Source organism: Apostichopus japonicus, chromosome 21 (assembly GCF_037975245.1).
Source record: "Apostichopus japonicus isolate 1M-3 chromosome 21, ASM3797524v1, whole genome shotgun sequence".
In the NCBI taxonomy this organism is placed as follows: Eukaryota; Metazoa; Echinodermata; class Holothuroidea; order Aspidochirotida; family Stichopodidae; genus Apostichopus; species Apostichopus japonicus.
In genome coordinates this window covers 3,040,600-3,067,520 of record NC_092581.1, presented here as the reverse complement: position 1 = coordinate 3,067,520, position 26,921 = coordinate 3,040,600, and the positions used below count along the sequence as shown (strand labels likewise).

The 26,921-nt window shown below is 37.4% G+C and overlaps 1 protein-coding gene across 5 annotated transcripts in view; it reads left to right on the top strand.

The window, feature by feature from the left end:
• Positions 1–26,921, top strand: part of LOC139962722 (transmembrane protein 181-like) — a 43,454-nt gene that overhangs the window by 493 nt on the left and 16,040 nt on the right. Inside the window, exons 1-5 of one of the 5 annotated variants that reach the window (XM_071962964.1) lie at positions 11,992–12,217; positions 17,244–17,347; positions 21,664–21,713; positions 23,646–23,730; positions 25,169–25,296. In XM_071962964.1, coding sequence (XP_071819065.1) covers positions 12,186–12,217; positions 17,244–17,347; positions 21,664–21,713; positions 23,646–23,730; positions 25,169–25,296 — 399 coding nt within the window. In that variant the 5' untranslated portion in view covers positions 11,992–12,185. Of the gene's footprint in view, positions 1–11,991; positions 12,218–12,260; positions 12,440–14,680; positions 14,962–16,192; positions 16,416–17,243; positions 17,348–21,663; positions 21,714–23,645; positions 23,731–25,168; positions 25,297–26,921 lie in introns of those variants that run through there. The other 4 variants (XM_071962966.1, XM_071962963.1, XM_071962965.1 and 1 more) reach the window with 4 other exon arrangements.

Sequence of the window (26,921 nt, the reverse complement as noted above, 5' to 3'; positions counted from 1 at the left end):
ACCACTAGTTGTATGCTGTAAAGTGGATTTATAATAGTTTACAGGCTATATATATATATATATATATATATATATATATATATATATATATATATATAGCCTATAAATGTAGCCTATATGTACATATATATATATATATATATAAATATATATATATATATATATATATATATATATATATATATCGTTAGTGTATATAATTGTTAATGACCACCACACCAGAAAGTTCCACTTCAAGACCGGTTCCGTTTCGTCCTATTTCTTTGATTCATAAGCCACAAAGGAAGGAAAAGAACCCCAGACTTTCGTGTTACAACCTTCCTATTTGTATTCTCAGTATGACTATACAGGCCAAGGGTGATACCGCTGGCGAAAATGTGAATCACAATGAAGTGGAATGTTTGTTGATCATTTAATGAATAACAAAGTAAGGACAAGTCATCGTCTCTGGTAAAACAGTACAGTTTCCAAACACGTTTCTAGATTTGTAACTAGATAATACAATACCACCCGTTACAGCAAATCCATACAGCAATTTCCCCTCAGTGTCCATAAAATCAGAAAGAACGCCAAAACAAAACACAAACACAATCTGATGGGAGGGGAAAGAAGGACGGATGAGGGGGGGGGGGCATTTTGGAAAATAGGATCCAAATTTATATAGCTTTATTTTATTTCTTAAACATTTAATATTGAAGAAAAGAAATATCAAGGATTCATGTTTCAATCGCAAACAGGCCTCCGTGCAGTTTTTGTAAGGCCACCGTGAATTAAGGCGGTGAAATTGAATAATTAGAACCATTAACACGGGATGTGAAAGTGAAGCCTATCCCCACTCTAGTATCAAGTAGGCATAGGATATCGGCCATGGCAGGTTCTTAATAGAACCTATAACATCGCATATTATTGCTTTGAATTACAGAGCTGCTGGGTCTAAATTATTGGCGGGACAACAGAAGCACAATAAGACAGCCTTAGTCTGTTCGAAATTTTCTCACACCCCCCCCCCCCCAGACCTGAAGATGGGGAGAGGTCAATAAATGGGCTCGGAAAAGTATTTGAAAGGGTCTAGAAATAAATAGGGGATATATTAAGGGTGGAAAAAGTGGTCTCGCTGACATATAATTGTCTCTGCCTTGCTCTGACCCCCCCCCCCCACCCCTTATATGCAGGCCCGTTATATGTTCTGAGTTAGCATGTATACATTTACATTTACAGATCTGTATACCGTTAGAAGTGTGTAACTATTTTTGTCTTTTCTTATCAAGGCGGTTCCCAATTACCATTAATTATTCTAAGTGCATTAAAAGCCTTACATAGAGTTCTCGTTATGCCCACTTGGAAATAAACCAGTAATGAAATACAATTTTATCACGGTTTGAAGCAAGTTGATGTGTGAGTTGTTTACTACAGGGCAATTTTATGCCATTTTTGCTGTCACAAGACGTTAAAATAAAACCATATTTCCATCCCATGGGGGATATCGTTTTGCAAGAGAGATGTTCGGTGAATAAAGACAAACGACATACGTTGCCTCTCTGAAGTTTCAATTGAATACAAGCCGAATTGCAATTCAGTCCTCCATGGTAACAAGAGAGCCTGGCATAGGTCATTGACATCCGATAGTGAGTGTAGGCTATACCTGTAGCTATCATAGTACGGTAGGATGGAAGATCGTCTACATGTGTTTATATACAAATTGATTACGGTATACTACAAAGAATTTCTACCTTATTATCACAGTAAGGCATAAATTGAGGCCTACCGACAGACAGACATGCAGATAGATGTGTAGCGAAAAATATGGGATTGACTACAAAATGTCACCCGGATGTGTTGAATCCGTTTCGATTTTATTAAATAAAAACAGATTCATATTTTGCATTTTCAAGTTAACGCTTTCTCTATGTAAACTACTATGTAGATGCGAAAATAGCGAGACTAGAAATTTGTTTCTTCTTTATGATGCCGAGCCGTTATCTGTGTCCGCTTCCCAACGTATTTACAACCCACCAAATCTCACCTCCCATCCCAGCCTACTAGCGTCAAAACTATATAAGATTAGGTAATTCACTGATAAATTTCATCAAAAACTGGAAAGAAAAAAGTGGAGAGCTGCTCAACCTTCTGCGCATGTCCTGTTTAAGTTAAATATTTATATCAGTAAGTAAGACCAACATTTCATTTTTTCCATTATATGAAAAAGGACCTATTTTAAGAGAGAATTATGACCCATAAATTTTGCATACCGAAGAAAAGAAAACATAGTTCATTCAATATTAAATTCATGTTGCTTTAAATATACTAACCTTATGCATTGATGCAAACATAGAACCATAGTCATGTGCGTATTAAGAATTTGTTTACACATTTCGTTATAAAAAGTCCTCGAAATAAAATGTACAGGAAGAGCACCGTAAATATTTTATTGGATAAAGGAAGTAGACAGCCTTGGTAAATCAAAACAACCCTCTGATTTAGTCATATGAATGTCACGTGTAATCCTCTTAAGGGAAATCTCTTCAAACGCAATCGTCTTGCCTTAAAGCGATACACACACACATTTATATATATATATATATATATATATATATATATATATATATTATATATATATATATATTATATATATATATATATATTATATATATATATATATAGGCCTATATATATAGGCCTACACACACACATACACACACACATTTATATATATATATATATATATGTATGTATATATATGTGTGTGTGTGTGTGTGTGTGTGTGTACTTCTATGCAGGTGTGTAAGTCGGATAAACTGACTGCAAAGTACCCAAACCCACCCCCCCCCTTTTATAATATCTTAAATGACCCTAAGCTTCTTACAGAGAAAAAAAATCAATTTTATTTTTCGTGGTAGATCGTTAACACATTGTACAGATTTAAATGTGGCTAGTGATCTTGTGTATATATGAGAAAAGAAAATTTGAGTTTTTAATTTCTTCCCCAATTTGTAACGATGAAGGCGCTTAAAACAACACCAGATAGTTTGCGTTATCTATGTCGTCAGGTATTCTTTTGTTTAAAAAAAGTCACCGAAGAGAGCGTGGGCACGAAACTTCAAACGACTTAATGGATCCACTCTCAACCCCAGTCCCAGTTTTCATCGCGATTGTAACCTTATTGATCAGGGCAATGTAAAGGTGAAATGTGTTTCACGAGTGCCTTGGAAAGGGAATATATACTATACACACAATTGTAGCCATTTATTTTTTTCGTCGGGTTGTGCGCTCAATATTTCACAGATACATATATTATTGGTCAGAAGCGCACTGACATTTAACGTATGGGCCTGTGCGTGCTTCAGTTAGTGGACAAAAGGCCGCATCGATAAACTATATACGGCCGGTCTTTATGATGTGTGTATAGCTGTGCGTCAATACTCTATAGCGTATTATAAGTTGTTTATATGTTGGCGGCGTTTATGCATGAGTTTAATAATAGATGATCATTAACAAACCTCGGAGGAATGGCGGCGCATACGGTTATGGATCGTTAGGACGATTTTGGAAATAGTTCAAGATTACTAATTGGTTCCTTGCTGAGTGCAAGATTTAATTAAAGGTACATATCGAGTTGAAAATATGTTACAGCTGACCAACAAAAAGGAAATGTAAATTAATGAATATTTTAAGAAATTCTTTAGTACTGTAGCTGTCTACGGTTTGCGGACCAAAACAATTTCAGACGTTTTCATTTCACACAAAAAATTAATTTGACAAATGTACCAGCCAACGAATGCCTCCATTTTGGAATTATCGGAGGGAGAGGAGGGGGGTTTCCCCCGCCCACCATTCGGTCATGCACGCTACAAAGTCTCCGTGATAAACGGTGGACACAGCCCTAAATGGTAAAAACATTTTTAAGCAAATAAATCACAGGTTGATGGAAACAGTATTTATTACCGCCAAGAAATTTGTTTCTTCTGCGTGAGTCTCTGCAGGATAGTGTGTTACGGAAATGCTCGCATGGTGTGAAGTGTCTCTCTGATTTCAAGTGTATGGGATTAAAGGGTCCTCAAAGATAATGGTTTCTTTTGATTGGTTGTTATTTTTGCAAGTGACCGTCTGTACTTTCTGGTCGTCTCCGTATCGAGGTTACCGGTAGTGTCATATTTTCAAGTCATTGCTAGACATTTTTCGAGAATACATTCATGGTAGTATTTTTACTCTCAAAATGATTCATAGATAATACCGAGTGTTAAATTTAGACAATTCGCGCTGTGTCTTGGTGAGGGCATTGTGTCTCGGTGAGTGAATTGATTTGAAGGTGGTGTATAACAATGAGTAGGTCTATGCGTGACCATTATTGATTCTTCTAGCATAATTATTGCTATGAGGAGGCGTAGGAGGCGAGTAAAGACACGATTGCATCAGATATCTTAATGAAAAAGATCATTTATAGGCAGAATTTTTACAGCTGATATATCTCAATCCAAACAAATAGATTTTCTACTTACTTTCGTTTTAGAAGAGATTTACCTTTAAAATGTGGTCATTTTTCTAGAATGAGCCTACTACTAAAATTCAAATGTGAGGACGAATATGAACAGTGCACGGGTCATAATCTGCATACTTAGTCAGATGAGGAAAGTGCCTATATATGCCTACTAGATCGATGGGGCCCACAAGAGGTCCAGGGGTCTCTATGATCCCTTCCAGACAAGACTTATCAAACATTCTATATCGGGAAGTTGTGTCTGCAGAATTTGATAAGCGTGTGTGGCCAACTGCATAGAATAGGTTAGGGTCCCCAAGGTGGTATATTAATCTTGCCATGAATATGAGTATATCCCGGTCATTAACTAGAAAAGAAAACGAGCATGGATGTTGTTATACAAGATGAAACATTGCTCTATCAAATTTAGTCATGCACAGAGGGTAACTAACTTGCCCCGGTATAGTCCAGATTCACGCACAGTTCGCTGGCCTCGGTAGGTTTCTTACCACATGTAATGAATTGTTCGATTGACATTTTCGTCTTCTTTGGGGGGGGGGGGTGGTGTAATGTGGAAGGACATAGTAATATCCTAGTCTTCACAGTGTTCACACTGTATCCCACCGTAAGATGTATTCACTATTATTGTCCTAGTTCACACAGTGTTCACACGGTGTTCACACAGTATTCCACCGTAAGTTGTCTTCCTTATTATTTTCCTATAGTTCACACAGTGTTCACACAGTATCCCACCGTAAGATGTCTTCTCTATTATTATCCTAGTCCACACATAGTGTTCACACAGTACCCCACCGTAAGATGTCTTCCCTATTATTATCCTAGTTCACACAGTGTTCACATAGTATCCCACTGTAAGATGACTTCCCTGATTATCCTAGTCCACACAGTGTTCACACAGTATCCCACCGTAAGATGGCTTCCTTATTATTTTCCTAGTTCACACGGTGTTCACACACTGTTCACACAGTGTTCACACAGTATCCCACCTTAAGATGCCTTCCCTACTATTATCCTAGTTCACATAATGTTCACACAGTATCCTACCGCAAGATGCCTTCCTTTATTATCCTAGTTTACAAAGTGTTCACACAGTATCCCACTGTAAGATGTCTTCCCTATTATTATCCTAGTTCACACACTGTTCACACAGTATCCCACTGTAATATGTCTTCCTTTATTATCCTAGTCCACACATATAGTGTTCACACAGTGGTCCCACCGTAAGATGTCTTCCCAATTATTTTCCTATAGTTCACACAGTGTTCACCCAGTATCCTACCGTAAGATGTATTCCCTATTATTATCCTAGTCAACTTCAAAACCATCTCCACCATATATCACATGACTTGCTTTCAATTCTTCAATCTCTCTAAAATGCAACGGAGCGAGACGAAATAAGCGCATCGAAGCTGGTTAATTACACATTTATGACATTCGGTGACGTCATTCATGTGAAGGCGGGTGTAACGTGTTTACACGTTGTTGTTTTCTATATGTAAGTACATGCTCTTCGGGTTCACAGGTTTGAGGTGTCAGTTGTCTGTGTTGGGGTTCGGTTGGGTGGAGGGGTGGGGGGGGGGGGTTCGGACAGGAATATTTAGTTTATGTTCAAATGCGGTCTTTTCTGACGTGGAAATCAAACTTTTAATACAATTGAGATGAACGGGGACTTTCTTTCCTTCATATAGATATCTTTAAAATAAGTTTATGCGTGCGTATGGAGATACTTTCTCAGCTGATAGGATCCTATCAGGATTGATTAGATTTTTAGTGGCTTAATTGAACCTTTATTAATTTTATCTTTCTTACTGGACCTTGCGATAAAGTTAACGACTAAACGCATGATGGCGTGATGAGGAGCAAGTTTAGCATACTGAACCCAAACTCTTCAATCTGCTCACTCGGAGTAATATCAAAGAATTGAACCAAAGAATTGTTTTTAAAATGGTGTATATCACCTTCAATCCTTCCTATTTTCTCATCCTCTGTACTTTAAATTATGATCTTTTACATCAAGGCAGACAAAACAATGACAATAACTGATAATATGCTAAAACAAGGATTACATTTGGTCATTTTAGGTATCACACCACAACTAATTGCTCCCATTGACTTAAACACTAAATTCGTCACTTTCCAAGGGCCGATGGAGCATAGATATAAGATGTTTCCAACTGGCATTGTCCTACCCACCATATATGATAGCTGATATAGCTTGAGCTATCACAACACATTCAACTTCTGCCACCATGACCGTTTAGATTTTGAGATAGAAGAGCTTCAAGTTTGTCAAGTGCTCCCAACCCATCTGCCAGCCATCGCTGGAATCGAGGACTCTTCTGGTTTCACTCAAGTTTTTCTAAAATACCTTAAAGCACCTTTCAATCACCTTCGATCCTCCAGATTTTTAGACAATCGGTAGGTAATTTCAACCTCCAAGCATCAAAAAGAATGATGATGACTCAGAAAATGCCAAATGCGATACCGTTAGCTCCTTTTGCCGTGTGGTGGTACGACACTTAAAGCTCACCCTCTGCTTTCCGCAACCGTTCTGTGTTTCAACTGTAGGAAACATTTTGAATAGGGCGCCCACATTTTTTTTATATGTAACTACAAACCACGTGTGCTATCACTATCTCACAATATTGTACATGCATAGGCTGGTCAATTAATTCAACATTTTTGGGGGGATCTGGCTTACATGGCTATATGATCGCTATCGATAACACATGTGCATTTTATGCCTCGATGGATACGTAAGGTGTTATGACCATAAACACAGGCTCGAGTCAGTTGGTATTTCTGTGAAATGAAACATTAATTTATTCCTATGTGCTGCGGAACAGCCCCCCTCATCCCCTTTAAAACGAGACCAGTAACTAGGTTAGGTGGGGAGGGAGGGGGGGGGTGTGAACTGGGCGACGAAGACAGATGGGATGGAGTGAGAGTATATAATATCCCTTGTAGATCATACAATATGATATATTAACACTACAATAAATGTAACATTTTTTTTCTTCAAAAGGCACCAGCCTGCATCTCCCTTGTTTACTTCTCCCATATTATGTGGCCGTAGTATGAAATCACTGAGGTACTATGTATAGTGTTCTAACAACCATCAATGTCAAGATAATTGTACGAAGTTGTGCATGCGGCCTATAGTACAGTATCAAACGTATATATGCGCATGCCTAATTTGTCTCTGATAACACGATTACTAACGAAGTCACACTCGAGAGAGACGTTCCATCTTCTGTACAAACATTCATCAAGACCAAATGTCGTCAAACGCAAATCTTTAATCAACCATTACTTCACTTTGACGTCAGTGCGGGAACTCTTCAGTTTCCATAGTAACCTGTAAATTAGGGAACTTGAAACAAACAAGAGAGAGAAGGAGAGACTTGTGTTTATATACGTTGTTATAAATCTCTGTTTAGAGTCGTACGCACGTGTGTACTGAAAGGATATGAAAGATATATAGAGAAGGCCGCGCTGTATAGAATATTGTAGGAGTGAAAGAGAGAAGAGGAAATTATGTGGAGGCCGATGAGTTTCAAATGGCATTTGTTTCTTTAGAATAATAAAATATAAATTTTCAAAACCTAATTTCAAAATCTTAATTGAGCTGCATGGTCTATGTATACGGTATATTAATAAGGTTCAAGGTAGCCTAGAACGGCAAAGGAGTTAAAAATCTGATAATCACCTCACCCCCCCCCCCCACAACCCGCCCGCCCCCCCAAAAGTAAAATGGTGAAAGGAACATCATTTTGAGTTAGACATTGGATCAGTCATAAGAGATAAGCATATGGCCATATGGTACCGTCATGCCCTCGGTTTTATATTTTATATTCATGGCCAGCCATGCAAGACAAAACCATCCTCTTATTTTGTTATTCTGTGATCAATAACAAAATGATATGATTAGTAAATGTCGTGATGGTTTCCGTTATCTTATGAGATACCCCCGGGTATATGAGAGCGTTGCCAGTTGGGCGTTTTAAACACCCAAAACATGACGAATTTAGCGGAGGAAAATGACAAACCGGCCAAACAGCATGTTGGCGTGCCTTATTGAGGGGGGGGGGGGGGGGGGGATACAAATTAAAGAGAAATAGTGTTAACCTCCCAAAAGAACATTGATTACAACCATTTCATGTTGTTCACTAGGACTCAAGCCCTTCGTGTCGGTACTAGGTTATAAACGTTATTATAACTCGCTATAATCATGATTGAGTAGGCAAATGGTTGTTATCGCACAAATCTCTATACCTTTGCTGCGAAGGTTACTCGATTATTCTTATTATCATTTTATCATTACTATAAACAGCTCGATGAGAATGACGCAAACGCAGGGACCATAACGAACTGCATATAGAGCTTTAATATTTATACATAGGAAGACGGTCATGCAAACTATGCGGCGCAATATATAAAGTGAGTCGCGAAACATTTTCGGTGGGTCGCAAGATTTCTCCTGACGTCGGAATGTTTTTTTTTTTGAGCATGCTAACAAATGCTCAGATTTTGCAAAGGCCTTTCCACGTAGATCTTCTTAGACCACCTCCAACAAATTATTCACAGAGACCGTGAAGAAATATTCAATTACAGAATGATATATCTCTGCATGGGGCAGAAAAAGGGGGTCTTTGCCGAAAATCGTTGAAATATATTTGAAGTTTCAGCATGAGTGACCATTAATTAACTTTTAGCATATATGCTATTCGGTGGCAGTGGAACTATATATAAAGGAGAAGCATACACGAAACAGATATCATGAACAAAATTCTCAAAATAGTCATGTGGTATTTATCATATCCGTATATACTATGCATAGTTCTACGTGTATGGTACAGCTGCAGCTTGCAGCTTCCACTATAGTATATTATTCTTTTTAGCATACATTATGGTATACTCTTATGGGACTGTGTAAAAATGTAGCTATATCGTAGGTTAGAAAATGGCGTATGTATAGTGACTGTGACGTCATCAATTATTAGTTGATTTGCAACCGATAATACTGTGACCCTCCCTCCCTCCCTCCCTCCCTCCCTCCCTCCCTCCCTCCCTCCCTCCCTCCCTCCCTCCCTCCCTCCCTCCCTCCCTCCCTCCCTCCCTCCCTCCCTCCCTCCCTCCCTCCCTCCCTCCCTCCCTCCCTCCCTCCCTCCCTCCCACCCACCCCACTCCTGCATACCCAATACACCAGACGATAAATCAATGCTTGGCCACTATTGTACATGCAGTTTCTCGGCAACCTTCATGTACATATAACTGGCATAAATCTGAGCCTATATCGGTTTCATAGATTCAGAGTGAACTGTTCAGACTCTGCTTATCTCACATACTTTTTAAAGAAACAGTGCTTGTTGAAGGTGGCATACTCCTATTAAAGTCTATATCAATCCGCCTGAATGTTCTCCTACAGGAAAAGTGCCAAAATGCAGTAGGAGAACATCTTTTTTGATATGTTATCAATCATGATCTGGTTCTTTTGTGGCTTGCATGTTGAAGAGCATGAATGGAAGTACATGTGGTTCCCAGAATTTGGTCACTTGGGACAAATTTAGACCACTTTAGGCCTCGGCAGGTGCAGCGTACGAAAATTGTTTACTATTTAGTGAAGAGGTTAGTTTACAAGTGACGAAAACTTCTGGCTCGGATAGCAAAACGTATACATGGTCATGATACGGAAAATTGATGATGCCATGAAAGGCCAACTTGTCAGCTATCCAGTGATGGGTATCGTTTAGCTAGTGAAAACTGCTATCTAGTCTTAGAGACCACATTACTTTTGTGATTTAGTGTGTAAGTTGATGGGGCTTTTAACGGGCGTATGTTACCTTAACTTAGTTGTTTGTAAATATATAGGCTAGGCCTAAACTATACTCGTTATCATCTAGTCAACTTTAATTATGCAGTAACTCTTTAATATGTTTCCATACAATTTAAGGGAACTCGCTAATAAGCAAGGCTACCCAGAACCGGAAGTAGCGGTTTGTCATGTCAATCGCCAAGGTCCGTCTGGGAGCAACAGAGAGACAAATCTTTAAATTGAGAGTCAGTACGTGTTAAGTTTATGCGGGTATACCCCTGCACATATATAAACTATGCCAAATGATCTCATGTTTAACTTAAACCGGAAGTAACAGTTTCTTCTTATAGACTATGTCTTCCCTTGAGGATGTCGGAATAAATTACTTAAAAGCGGGTCAGAGGATGTTTATGAAATGCATGATTCTGTGGTAACAAAGAAACTGTATGATTTGTAGCTGCCGCTGCGTATAGTATTTTCTTTTTTGTAGTTATCGGATACTGTTGTTTGTTAAAGTCGTTGTATAAATTAGTATTGTGGTGATTTTCTCCAACGTATCTTCTTATAACCATCACGGATTTGTTTTGACATTTAAGAACTTTCATCAATTCAGGTTTTTTCTCTTTCGAGATGAAGTTTGAGGATTATTAATGGATCATTCTTATAGGGCTCAGTTTTTAACGTGGACCTTGTTTTTCTCCCACTCGGAGTAATAGAATTTTTAGTGTGGATACAAAACTTTAAAATCAATTTCCACCCTAATAGCGAAGTCTGCATGGGACCATGGTGTTTGACTTAGAGCGGTTGCTGATGTTAACATTATGGGTGACCACTATGTTCGTCCTCGAGAGGGTTCTGAGATTTGATTTTCGTGTTCTTCTTAAAGGAAAAATCTCAATCAGGTAAGGTAAAGATATTCGTAAGTCAGTCGATCTGTTTGTTGGTTTAATAAGTTAGTAGTATTCCGCCCTCCTCCAGGATGCCTCATCCAAGCAAGTTCTGTGATCCTCCATAACCAGGTTGCATTAGTTCAAGGGTTTTACAAAATAAAATATCCCCCCCCCCCAAAAAAAAAAAGGGAAGAAAGGTGGGTATATTTACGAAGTCCTACTCTTCAACAATTGCATGTGGTATATTTTGAAAGACCAACATTATAACGAAATAATTCTGTGTATCACATCATAAATTGCATAAACGAGAATGCCAATATATACGTTTTTTTATGGCTTTCGGTGAGGTGACCAGTTCATGGGGATCTCGAGGAAGGAGATGGATTGGGGCGATGGGGACTACAGATAGAGAAAAGACCAGTGGAGATCGAATGGAAATATTTGTGTTCTAAAAGCAAAGATAAATAGTAGAATAAAGAGAACTGAATCCACCTTAGAAGTATTACTTTTGTTGCCTCTCATCCATTTTGCATGCAATAAGTTTGAGGGGAACTAACTTTTACAAATCATGTTAATGTTAGTAGTTCCACACAGGAGGAATAAAGGATACTAAACTGACAAAACCAAATGGCAGGTTATTGAAACTAAAATACAACGAAAGCTTTAAACTGCTGAAGAAATTGCGCTTGTAACTATTATACACCCCGTCACACACACATATGCTCCTTTGCACGACTATAGAAAGTTGGCACAAATTATGTAGCATATAGATTTCCCTTGAAATTGGTCACGTAGATTAATTTGCTGGCCAGGGTCGTAGGTCGACGTGACAACATTCTCCGTTCAAACTCTCTGTATTCACGAGCCGAACGAGTTGTTTGTTTATCACATAAAATATATACTTGACAACTCGAAGGGGAAAATTGCACACGTGGTGAAATTTTAAGCTTTTAATGCTCTGAAGTTTGAGTTCGTATTGATCAGTATGAAAATGAAGAAGTCTTTCAATATTGACTCGTAAGTTCATCTATAACATTCACAACATTGCACAGTGCTCATGTCGGAAGTGTGTAGTAGGGAAGTAGCCTAATCGAAGAAGGATAGGCCGATCATAATACTATAAACAGCATTAGCCTAGCTACAACTTACAAGTAAAAGGCGAATCGGAATCAGTTAGCAGAATTTTCCTGCTCTATGTTCGGAATACATATATGGTATAGCCTAGGTGTACAGTATACAGTACGTATAAGAATCGCCTTTCAAATTGTGCATTGGTGTAAAGACTCAAGGTTGTATTAACTATTATTAATGTATATTTACCAGTACTACTATAGCATCGTGACCAAAGAACTTATTTGTTGCAGTGAATGTGGAAAGTGGTTATATGAAAAGAACAAAAGTTTGCTGAGAGTATTTTAACTTATTTAACTTATATGGTCATACCGTAAATATTCAATTCTACGCATACATTTTTTCAGTAAATTTTCCTTCTTTATGAGTGGAAGACTATTGTTTCTGGTGTGTTGCATTTGACAGGAAAGTTGCATAAGACTTGGCTGGTATTTACTTAATGAATTGATATGATGGTATTTATTTTATTGTATTAAAAATTGCACTCATACTCTCATATTTGCAAGACTGTCTGAGCACGAAGTTCATAATTGACTAAAATATGGAAATAAGAGATTGCTTACTCAAGTTATCTTAGTGAACAAAGCACAAGAATTTTATATAAAAAAACAACATGCTAAATTATTACTCAGGGGTGTGCTCAGTAATACTTGAGTGCTGGGCGGATTCGTGCGGTTGTGTGATCCATGTCCTGGGTGAGGGGTCTCAGGGGTGGGGGTTTACCCCTTCCCTTTGGAAAATTTTTGCAAATGAAGTATGCTTAGATGGCAAGTGGTGCTATCTTTTTCCTTTTCTGGCACTAACTCTGTGACAAGTATTCACCCATGTTTAGGTAATAGTAAAATTTGTTAAATTAATAATTCAAAATAATTGCTGGGCGGAAATGTTTGAAATAGTGTTTGTGCTGGTTCGCTCGGCGTGAGCTCATCCCTGATTACTTAACAACTGTTGCTTTGTAATTCAGGCTTTTTACTGGCTACGGTGAATTTGCAAAAAGTCACAATTTGCATTTCTCTGCCAGTTCAAAAGTAACGTTGCTAATTGTATTAAAAATCAAGAAAAATGCAATTGGGAATTAAATTATAGCCAGTAGATTTTAAAGGCATTGTGAAATTCTATGGCTGTGTTTTATTTAGCATAGTCCAACATTAACTATGCGCTTGAACTAAGTACGGTAAGGCGCTTCCAAAGTAATCTAAAATCTCAGCTTGTATATACAGTAAAAGTTTGTAAAAGAGCTTGTAAAAGAGAATTAGCTTTATCTAGTATTGTTCCACTTTTCCTGATTTTTCTAGGTTTCCTCGTTTCTTTATCCTTCCTTATTGCATCCAGTTTGTTTCTCTCGTGGTTAACACTGTAGCTTGATAAACAATCTTTGTTTGTCTAGTGTCCATCAATATACATGTACTTATTGTAATTTTGTACATACAAAACATCTGTGTTTTTCTTTTCAATTTTCTTTCATTCCCCTCTGACCTGTCTCCTAGATAAAATACATTCGCACTACCATCTACCATACCTACAAACTAGTAACATTAATCCCCCCCCCCCCCCACCATAATGCTGTCTAAGGTCACTACCATCTTTCATCGGAATCTACCATTCAAGAATCCAAGATGCTCTTTCCTATTGCTTGACTTTCATCCTCCCATATCCATTGTGATGTGAGAAAGTAAATTTGAATTGAATTTAATTGAATTTTGGTACCAACTTTAGTAGTATTCAGACCTTAACCAAGAGTCCCATTGTACCATAGGGCCTGTTGTATCTGTAGACTTTACAAACATAGATCAATCCTTTAATTAATTAGAGTTCATTAATTGAAAAGTTTTTGCTAATCCAAAAGACTTCAATGTTTAAGCAAGGTTTACCTTTCATAAAGTTTTCTTTTGTAACCAATCCCCCAAGTTTTAAATAAGATATCGTTCCTGGGGCATTTTTAATTTCAATCTATAAATAATTAAGATATACGATTACAGGGTAAGGTTTCAAACTTAAGAAGAGTCACACTCAAATTTGTGTCCTTTATATCTATACCTATATCTATATATATATATATATATATATATATATATATAAAGGAAAATCGTAATGAGTCGGAAAATCAATATATATGTGTATATATATGCATACAGTATTAGTTGTGGTGTTGGATACATGTTATAAATTGTCAGTTGATAGCACCGCAGTTGTTGTAGTCTGTATTGCAAGCTGGAAAGAACCCGTCTGTCGGTATCATGTTACAGCATCAGACAATACAATATACAGTACAGCATTTGATGTTCAAGTACACTGTACGTACTGCACAGTACAGTATGTAATACAATAGACCACACTTAAAAATAGATACTGTAGGCTTTGATTAAAAGTATGTTGGAAATCAATGAAGAACCCAACATTATCGGCTTAATGGATTATTATTTGTATTTGTTCCTGTAAAGTTCCATATATTGCAATTGTGAAACTATACTGACATTAATGATGCAGTATGATGCAGTGTTTATGTTATGTACTACATACAATGTGTATTGTATTGTTTATAGTTGTCAACAAAAGGATGTATCATTTTAATGAAGAGATACTGAAGATATGTATTTTGCCTTGAAGAGCATCTACAGTACTAGGAGAGGGTAATATTTTTTATGTTTGTAAGGATACACTTTTAAGTGAGTTATGTATTAGATGGGTTTACACTAAAGTACCATGTGTAGTGTGGTAGCCTACTATACCATCCTGTGTACAGTATATAGGATATGTAGATACAGTAGTCCAGGAGTGAGTGTTGGAAATTTGTACTGAGTTGTACTTTTGTTTACCTTCAGCCTGTACAGTACCCGTTTTTATTTCTGTCTCTTTTTGAGGGATCGCTTTTGTTGGAAACCTTGAATACCCGTAAACTTATGGAGGGGTCTCTATCAAGCACAGAAAAATCGGGGGAATAGCAATTTCAATTATCACTGAATTATAATTTATCAATATCATTTATCAGTACATAGTCTGTCAATTTGGCAATTTTAATAATGTTCTAAACTGTTGCAAACTTGTGCACATGCCGCACACAATATGACTGATCCAGACCCGACTCGATGGTCGTTATGCGGAAAATCTTTAATCGTGAAGACTAAAATTCTTACGACTCGACTTAAAACTGGCAAAATCATGATCAGTTGTAGTCTTAAACCAAGGTAAACTCCCCGACCATCCAAGACTTTTCATGTAACCACTGTTGAGTTGCACCTGGTCTTGATTAGTCGTGTTGTGTACGGTGGACTTTAAAGGTATGATGTATGCATTTGCATAATTACTTCAAGTAATATATATGCAAATAATCAAGCTACACCAAGGAACCCTTCTAGAAAATTTGATCGCATATTTGCAAATTGTCAATAAATTAATTCCATTCGATCTGGGAATTTTTGTTGTTGTAATCCCAGACACGCAAATACTGTATACATAGTAATTATAAAAGAGTGCCTCAGAACTTTTTCAACTATTTAATATAAAATTATCAAATGTATTTGAAAAATGAGTAGGATTTTAGCTATTGGTTAAAAAAAGTTATATACAGCAAAAAAAAAGTTATATGTAGCAAAAGAAGAATGGTTAGAGGTGCTTTAAAAAGCTGATATCTCTTGACGTAGGATGTAATCGTTGATAATAACCATGCAATTGGTGTTCCCTAGCTACTTAAGGATGTAAGGTTGATCAACTAAGCAAATATTTACGCCCAAGATCTGTTGGTTCTCAGTTGCCCTCAACGTCACTGTGTAAATGATATAATGTACCGCACTGCTTGACTAGCTCTTTGACCTTTACAATTCACAGTATATTAGTTTGTTAATAGTTTCCCCTCAGGCTTACCGCATGCACCCATTCAAACCCTAATAAAGCGTACTTATAGGGAAGGGAGTGCTGTCTTGTAAAAAGCTGCCTTTTGATGCTGGATACTAAAGTACTATTTACTGCCAAGTTTAAAATACGTTTGTAGTAACTTACAGTAGTTAGTCATTTCTGTGAAAGGTTTCAACTGGTTGGGGACAGGTTTGCTTGTAAAAATACCGTAGAGTATGGCTTGGTCAAAACGGTAGGTTTTGTTTGGTTTGTTGCTTTTCAGAATGTCAACTTTTCTTGTACCTGTAGGTGTTCTCTGTAAGAGAAGTTCATGTAATATATACATGGCAATTTCTTCATTCTTCTGAACATTACAGCATTGTGGTAAATACAGTATAACAGGTCATTTAACCAGCATGTCTTTCTGTATGAATAATTGAATATAATGCATAGTGTTATACAGTAGTTACATGCTTACTATCCTTCTTTCATGAACTTTGAGAACTGGTTTTGACGCGTTACTGCTTCTATATTTTAAGTCGTATTTGTAAAACCATTTAATGTGTTCCATTGTTACTGCATCAGCGGTCCTTGTACAAGTATTACCGTTAATTCACATTCATACTTTGTTCCTCCATTACCTTCCATTACTGCTGTTTGAAGTATGACATAGTATGAATATATCATTCTTTGCTCCTATGGGTACTGCACTACATGCTACAGTCAAAGCGCGTCATTTAATATCATTTTATCTGACCTTTTTAGATACTGCACTACGCACTTGTCTGCAGTATCATCATCATACTGTATGCTCATACTAACTCACGGTCACCATTTTAATATTCCTTCTATATACTGTACTGTGTGATGCGACAAAAACTGCATAAAAATTTAACCACTGGTTTTTTGTCACACCTTCTGGTGCCTAAAAGAGCCTAGACATATCGTCAAATTTCTAATTGCTAAATTACCGTTGGAGTCAGTCGTCGTCGGTCCAAGTCAATTTCACACTCATTTTCACAAGAAGCGTGATTTTACAGTAATTGTGTAAATATCATTTTTTTATTTATTCCATCCTCAGGTCGGTGCAAATGAGACTTTATACTCTCACGAAGAGACAGTTTGTGCTCGTCTTCATCTGTTTCTTTGCTGCTTTTGGAGTTTCAGTCTTAATAGGAATCACAGGTATGTTTCATTAATGTGTTAAAAAGAAATTAATGTCATTTCTCCTTTATAATGTTAAAACTACTGTATATGTAGGCTACCTAACTCTGAGAATCCAAACCAAACTTTTATATTTAATTTTGAAAAGAATTTTTTTTTACAAGAATGGCAAATGAATCTCAAACAGTGACCTGGTCTGTAACGTTTTTGAATTGTTATTGTGAGGACACTGGGTCAGGTCCTATTCTAGCAACAACACCAACAAATCTTTGCTCAACATTTTCAAGTTTGTTTATAATTTGCCCAGTGTGAGGTTTTCCTGCATAGAACAACTCAAAGCAAAGTTGTTGATTTATTTAGCTTCATTACTGTATATTACTGTACTGCACTTACAGTATTTACAAGGTAATACTTCATTAAAGAAATTGTTATCATGTGACTGACTGCCAGAAAACCACTTAATAGTTTTTTGTTCTGTCAGCACAAATATCTCTCAGTATACTGTAGGCTGTCGATGTGATAACTACACAACTTAAAATATACAGTAGAATCTAGATTTGTTAACCAGTGGTTGATTTTTCTGTTCAGTCGTAAAAACATTTTCCAGGAGTTCAAGGAAAGCGGGAATTTCCCCCCGTCCCCCCAATGAAAATTTGTATCCAAGATTTGAGGAAGTTATGCAGGACCGCCTGCAATCGCACTCTCCAAAGCAAACACTGTAGCTAAGTAAGGCAGCCTGACAATGAGAAAAACTTACAAAACTATAACAAATATAAATAACAAAACTGCCTCCTGTAGTGCACATTAGTGTTGCCAGTTTGGCCTTGCAAATTTTTCAGAAAAAAAAGGTAGCTGAGAATTGTTGAATTCTCGCAAAGAACGTTGCTTTTTTTATTTCATGCCGTTCGGACGGACTCAAGTGTATATGCTGTAGGCCTATAGGCGTCGGTAAAGACGTTGGCATTTTTTTTGTACCACGTGTCACCCCAAAATGGTCAGCAATTAAAGAGACACCAATTGCAACAAATTGCGAACCCACGCAATGCCAACCCATATTACAAGGTCAATTGTTGTAAAATAAACATCAAAATCGTATTCGACATATTTTTTTAACCCAATTTGCCCGGTTGCACCACAGATCGAAAAAACACTGGCAAATCCTGTTGCACACATGTACTGGTATGTACTGTACATACATATATGTATTATTAGTAACAACTTTCTCTACAATGTTCACAAAATATATACAGTAGCCTTCACTATCAGGTATCCTAAATCTCTGCATCAATGTACTAATTAAATCACAATTTGCGGCATGACTCGCTCCCAGAGTATTCGTTTTCGAGGGATTTTAAACACTCACACTGGGAAAACTATATTGATCGTCGAGACTAAGGGCATTGTGGCGATAACAGGTGTTTAAGCTTATTTCAATATCAGATTTGTTTGCTGTAGATGTTGAGGAAAAAGGAAAAAAATGTAAATTTATTCAGCTTTGTCAGTATTGATGCATGTATGAAAGTTAATAACAACACAGTGGGTGGGGTATGGGAACATACATGTATGTATTTGTTTATATCACTGTACATATATGGTTTTAGTAATAATTATAGCGCAGTGGTGATAGCATTACAAGGACTGATTAAGACTCGCAATGTAGACCAATTTGATCGATGGGAAAACTGAAGTTTCCATTTACATATTTCGGGTCTACATTTCAGAAAACTGGCACAAAATTTGTTGTCTCCTGAGAACTTCCCAAATACTGGTTACGTGTATTGTTATTGGGTTAAATTATTTTTCAGAGAGGTATTTAGAGTGTTGAAATGACTACACAGGGTTTTTGCACAATTGATAAATTTATTTATATAACAGATAACAAACAACAAGTCTGGAATGATGTGCAGTGTTTAGACTTATAGGTCTTAAATATACTGTGTCAACATGTATACCGGGGGGGGGGGGGGTCCTCAATTAATTTTCCATGTAGGCCAATAAATGGAACATTGGATGGATGAAAGGGCCAGTGAGAACCAATATATGTTACTCTATATATACAGTACCGTACTTAAATGTACACATACTGTAGACTGAGCAATGCTGCTGTAGGAGGGTATAGGATTCTCAAGCCAATTTTGACATGATCTGGATTGTAATGCTTGGCTGCCTGGTTATCGACCCTAGCACCAATTTAACCAGTTAAAATAAATGTCATAGCTTGTTTGTGTCATCACAAGACAGGTGTTTACAGTGTATGTGGATCCAATTATTTATTTTTCAAAGTTATTTCAATAATTAACGTGGAAAATAATAGCTTTGTTTACTAAAGCGTACCTTGACAAACATGATACGTATTACATGCAGCATATCGTAAATAGGTCGTCTGTTAGGGAAAGCACACAAATTTTGCAGTGGGTTTTCTAAAAGGCAATTCCTAGTTTTCAGATGTACATAAATATATATCTCAACTGTCAATTTGGTGAAATAGGTTAATTTTCAGGCAGCAGTTTATGTATAGTGCTGTACTGTAATGATATATTGTATTTTCTTCGAGGCCAATATAGTGTATTAGTGTAATCATTCAGCTGGAAATTCTCCTTTACTGGACATTGTTGACAATAAAAATAACTTCATCGAAAGTGGTAATAAACTCCATCCTAGTCTTTTGTGCAATAAAGTCTATCATACTGAGGTAAATGCTGTATTTAGAAGTGTAAAAACAATGTTAGGTCTGTATCATCTGCTTTCAACTTGAGTTGCTAATAGCAACAATAAAAGTACTCTCATATTTGTATGGCAGGGGTTTGTTACATTGTAAACACAGTCAAGGATTTAAAGTACTGTAGGTCAAAAATGTCAGCTGAAATCAGTCAAGTTATAAGCTTCGGAATGGTACTGTGGATTGGAAAGTGGGTGTTGACCCAGGGGTGAGGGGGGGTAAGGATTTAGGGGGTAAGGATTTAGCAGGGGAAGAAGTGCAATAATGTTACCAGTTGTAGTAGACAGGTAACTGGCCATCATTCATTATTAACCAAACCAGTAAATTTGGGATGTCCGCATTAAGCGTGAATATTTGAATTCTGTTTCGGGGAAGTGACATACAAGTTGTAACTTTACATTCCCCTGTATAATATGGTAAACTGTGCCATGCTGTTCGGGGAGCAAAGGTTGTTTTTCATTGATGCATGCAATGCAAACATGTGAGACAATGGAGTTCGACCATTGTTGAATGTTATCATGCAAGTTTATTCCTTCATCTCTTGGGAATTTTGTTTTTAAATTCTCTGTCGTCCATCATCGTTCAGAACAGCAGTAAATATCACACACACTCTACTGCACTAAGTACAGTAATTCAATATTGTAAGCATGAGTCAGACCTGAGATGAGTTTTTCAGAAAGGTGTCGAGGAGACTATAAATGTCTGCCCTAATTTTTTACCAGAGATTGATTTTTGATAATAACCTTTCAGAAGTTGAATGAATATAATAAATTTATGCTCACAGTCAGTATATAATCATTTTCATGGAAATATTGGCATGACTTCCTCTATATATGAAGTATTCAATATGGGATATGTGCAAATAGCATAATTTAATCAGACCTATTATATTGTGTAGTAGCAAGGTGGTGTGCAAACTACAAAATAACCAAATTGCTAGAAATTGCACTATTTGAAAGAAAAATTCATAATCTTTAATTGACAAGGTATGCAAAACTATATTATACACCTCCCTCCAACCCCCCCCCCCTTTCTTCCAGTGTGCACATGTCAACGTGGGTGGAAACTATCGCAGCTTGCGGGAGAGAATAAGATATTTTACTTTGTGCGTCGCTTACCTGTATCCTCACAATCTCAGCACTCTCGCTGTCTAGAGTGAACTGGTAACATCTTAACACCCTCTATGCTCCCTCTATGGGCCCTCTATGCGCCCTCTTTGCTCCCTCTATGCTCAACGCAAATGAAAACCATTCAAGGATGTCATGTGTGGAGAGGTGGAGTGATAGCTTTCATTTCACTTCACTCTAATACCTGTCTCCATTCTAAACATGCAATTATTCCTGTCAACTATATCTGCAAACCTTAATACGAGAGGGAATTGTTAGCTAGATTAGCGGTAGGGCTGATGAAGGTGCAGTGCCAATTGTTACAAAGTTGCTACAGTATACAGTAGGAATAATGTACAGTAGTAAGAATGTGCTGAACGAGCCATAGTGGATAGACAGGGGTTCTGTATCAACTGTTTCCATGAATTACCCAAACCTGTCAGTTTTGGTGACATGCTTTTAGCAGGCTTTAATGATATTTTCTCAATTTATTTTTTCTTCCTCTATGACAGGTCCAAGTATAGATGTGTCCTTTTCAACAGTACGAAGTAACGCCAATACCGTAAGTAAAAATTTCCCTCGTTAGGAGGAACAACTTCCTCGTCTTCTCAAATGATCAGAAATATCCATCAAAAGAGAAAGAAAAGAGAGATAATTTGGTAATGGCCTAGAGACCTTCAGTCTCACTCTTTAATATTGCTTTAAAATGCACCGTAATTTTATCACTTACCTGTCTCCTATCAACTATGGCACTTTTGCTGTCCTGTGCCTTAAAGGATGTGGTGACCTAAAAGTATTTTTGATGGCTTTCCTTACTTCAGTTATAAAAAAAAAGGGTTGCACTATAGAAAATCAAAATATCAACTGGGTTTCATTCATTATATATCTCAGTACTTACTTGGAAATCAGATTTATTTTGAGTTGATAAGCAGAAATATAGTCAGAAAAACTCTCACATTTTTGAGGCTGATTATTCATCAAAAAAGATTTTAAAAAATAGGGGGGGGAAGGGGGAGGGATGTGGCTCGAGTGGCGTGGTAGATTTTTACAAACTTACAGTATATAGCAGATAATTGATCTCAAAAACAAAAATTAAAAACAAACCTAAAGAAGACCAACAAAATTATAAAATAAAAATAACACTTTGTGACTCTTGTAAGAAACAAAGAAAAGCAAGAACCTCCTTCAAAAAAAGTAAAAGAGAAAACAAAAAAACGTTCAGCTGAGAACATAAAAGTACTAAATAAACACCATCAACTTTATAGCATGTATTTTACCACATAGATTTACATCACGTAGAGATTGCAAAATTCCATCTCTGCTGGGCTCATGCAAAAGATCAAAATGCGTCACTCAAGAGTCTTTTCAGCCTTCGTTTGGCTTTTAGGGGGGAAAATAGATTGAATGTAACGTAAACACCTCGTGGTTGGATTTGGGCCATATATACGGTAGTAGAGCTGCGATTTCCTGTTGGTGCGGGAAACGTGCATAAATAATCGAGGTGCCAGGATTGGAGGGAAAATATTGCCAGGAGAAATACCTCTTGAAATACTGAACAAAACCAAGAAAAAATATAAGAAAAGAAAAATAAGAGCAAATTAAGAAATATGTTCAGTCTGCTCGTGTAGGAAATGGATTTTCCAGAGTTCTAGTTTGAAGCTATTTGGCGGGAAGGAGGAGTGGAGAAGTCAGATGTAGTGTAAATGGAATATTTGATTCTATTAAGATGAATTTCAGTTTTCTTGAGCAGAACTTTTCTGCCAGTTGGTTGTTTCTTTGTCTGTTAACTTGTTTGTTTGTTTGTCTGTATGGTAAATCGAGCAGTAAGCCATCTAAGTATGCCATAAATTCATCTACTCCCTACAGCTTGCTAAACAGTTGCCAATTTAATGTAATTAGATCTCAGGCCCTCATTCATTTGCTCAAATGATCCTTCATCCCCTCCTTTCTGTCCTCTACCCCCCCCCCACTCCCTGCATTTTGTTTAACTAGGCTAGTCAACCAATCTGGCACTTCCTGTCCACTTCCCTCCCACCAAGCCACCGATTACTCTACCAAGCTACCCTTCTCTCCACCAAGCTTCACTTGACCCTACCAAGCTAACCTTCCCTCCCCCTCAGTCATCCTCAACCTCTCCCCCCCCCCAAGCTGCTGTACCCTTCTCTCTACCAAGTTTCACTTGACCCTGCCAGGTTAACCTTCCTTCCCACTCAGCCATCCTCAGCCTCCTTGTCCCAAGCTACCCTTCTCTCCACCAAGCTTCATCCTTCCAAGGTAACCTTTCCTCCCACCCCACCATCCTCAACCTACTCCCCCCCCCAGCTACCCCCTTCCCTCCACCAAGCTTCCCTGTAGACAAGAGCTTGGTATACATGTACCAAGCTATTTCCCCACACTTTTTATTGTCTTTGGCTGTTTAATATTACTGTATAAATGTATTTGCAGTGTATTCCAATTCATGTTAAAGTTTTTTCTGTTTCCTTTCACATTCCAGAATGACTCTTTTTCTTTGGAGTCTCCCACCTTAAATAAATTTAACCGGTCGTTATGGCTGACAGCAGTAATAAATTCCACAGATTGTAAGTACTTCCAACGGTATTTCACTTCTCTCCTCTCTTACACCATCCTTCCACATACGTACCTTCCTATCTACTGTACCTTAACTACATGACTCAGATAGGCGCTGTGCCCCCACTTCTGCCCCCACTCACTCCTAACCACTCTACCATTCAGTTTTGAGAGGAGGGGGGGGGGGAGAATTAGACCTTCTAGCATTATTTTTCAATATGTGAATGTATAAGTACATGGTTGAGTACACTGGCTGGCTATGGTCCTTTCTTGTAGCACATTAAAATCAGTCCTTAATCTCATTAGTCCCTTTAATCCCAATAGTCATTCCTTAATCCCATTTTATTGTGAACCCTATGTCAGGATGTCATGAACAAAATTGTATAGGTCTTGTTTGGTATCTTCTTTGAAGGAAATGGGTACAGTAGTAGGCAGTAGGACCTTCCTTCCACCATCCAAAGATACCTACCCCTCCCCTGGTTCAACCAAAAGATTGAAATGTTGTTTCCCAAAATGGGTGGGTCATGTACAATTTGATATATTACTGTATTTTTACACTGTGCATTAATGCTATCATCAAAGAAAGAAACTAAATGTAGTACATAGAATAATTTACCTTATATTTGGTTCTCCATACCTGATGCAACCTTTTCTTTACATTAAATAGAATTTTACATGGAAATGGAGCTATCAGTTTCTTCAAATGTGGGTAAAAATGCAGAGAAAAAAAATAGAGGAATCTTACCGTAACTGTAGGGAATTATGAAGGCCATTTAGTCATATAAAAATGAGAAAAAGAATTAGAAAAGATAGGGAAATGAACACCAAAAAGGGGGGGGGGGAGAGAAAAGAAGGTTAATATATGTAGTAGATAAAGGAGAGAAACTTTAGACATTGTTTGATAAAAGTCTGAACATTTGATCAGGACAGACATACCATGTACAATGTATACAGCTGTGAGTGAGTCTGCCACTTAATTGTCTACGGCAAAATTCTGAAAACGAAAACCCAGGCAGCTGCGTTTAATTGAGAATTCAGTTCGGACGTGAGCAGTTTAATTATTATTGCTATTAATTGAAATAAACATTCAAAATTGCGTCTTTGAGGTGTGAACCAATCACAGTCAAGGCTGCAACGTTCAATTATTAAAGCTAGTGAGGAAAAAGTGGAGAAAAGATTCCAAGGTTCCAAGTAAAAAAAACTTGACATTTTCAGTTGGAAATATATTTAGGTCAAAAAAGTGAAATCTTTTAGACATGATCCAAATTGACTATGTATGGGTTGGACGTTACAATATATATATATATAGATAGATATATAGATATATATATTTCTGTGTATGTGTTTGGGATTTCATTTGTTTGCTTAGAGATTCAATCGTTAGTCTCTCTAATTTTGGGGCAGTTTTATCGGGTAACACCTTTTTGAATTCCTTGCTTTATCCCAAAGATAAAAAAGACAAATTTCAGAGTGATCTGGCAGTGACGGTATCGATCCGTGGTGCGAAAGATGATGCCAGTGTGGAAAAGGTCGGCCAGCAAGAATACAACCATGACAGGTCTCTGATTTGCTCTAAGGTAAGAGAACACCCCCCTCCCCCACCTACCTCTACCACCCCTCCCCACCTTCCCCCACCCCCGTCCCCTCAACTTGGAATGAAAGAAGTACGCAACTTAGAATCTATGGGAACGTTGTAAAAAAGAGATTTCATTTCGTCGTGATTTGTTTTCATTTCTCACCTACCCTGTCTTCGCACAACATTTGCACTCATTAACTACGGATAAATCTTACATACATGGTATCTGCTGGAACATCTCAGTAACAGACGTTTTAAAGCAGTAGTCTCGTGCTTTGGTATAAACCTCTTTCCGTAAAACATGTGTGATACAGTAGGTTAAAACTTGACGAGGAGTCCGAACATATAGAATTATAAAACAGCCTTATTCCAACTTTGTGTAAGAGCTGTTTGTTTTTGATTTTAGATAATATGTAACCTGTGATTAATTAGCCTCTTTTGTTGGTTGCCTTTCACAAGGACTATTGTAGGAAGCATTTTTCAGTGCCACAGAATGCAGTGATTATTGGGCTACTGTGTATTTTAATCCAAGCTCTGGTACACGCATGGCCTTGTATGTCGTCAGACGGTGAAGGACTTCAATAATCGGCAGGTGGCTCGGCAGTACAGTCGCAATAACATTCTTGACACATTTCTATGTAGGCAACTGTCACAAAACATAAAAAAATTGTGTCCCAAGCAATTCGTGGAATGTTGGAACAAAAAAATATTATAGAAAATGTTTGCTCACTGAATGAGGTTATTGGTCATCACCAAATTGATAACAATATGAGAGAATTCTTGATTTGATAAAATAGGAGGTAAGAAGGCTGACATCTGAGCGGTGTATTCTGTAGGAAGCATTAGTTAAGGTATGGAAAGTTGGGGGGTGGGGTGGGAATGGATTGGAGGGTACAGGGGGAGGGGGACTGGGAAGGGATAAAAAAACTTGCAAAATATTAAGACCATTTTGCAACTAAGCACCCTTAATCTTGTAAATTAATTCTCAAAGGGGAGGGGGACCTTCACCCTTGTTTACTGCTTCTCCAGCCACAACATTTGCCACTGGAGAGTTGCCATGGTGATGTTCAAGGTGGACCTTGGGGTCTCCAAGCCAAAACTTTTTGAATACCAAGGTTATAAAGAATAATTACTTCTGTGTGTATGCATGATTTAGTAGTAACAATTTTCTGCTTCTGAAGATGGGCATGTTGCTGAAACATAAATTACAGAGGTGGATTAGGCCTTGACTCTCCTATGCTTGGACATTGAAATTTATAAATATTATGTGGGTGTTCTGTGAGAAAGTATCATATCTCCATAGCAACATTTTTTGGTCATGAATCTGACTAATTACTCGTTATAAAGTCTTGGCCTCGTCACACACACCCACACCATTTGTCTCTTTTACGTCAGAGTTTATCGACATCTTTTATCAAGATAATCACCAACTCCTTTGTAAAGGAAATTACATTTTGGTAGCCTCCTTCTCCAACTGGATAAAATTCATTATTATTAAAACACTAAACCATGTGACGTGTGGGTTCAGTATCCAGTTTATGAATAGAAAGTAATCAAATTCTCTATTTCCTGCGCTGTTTATGATTTTTTTTATTTATTTATATTTTTTGTGACAGCTGATGAAAT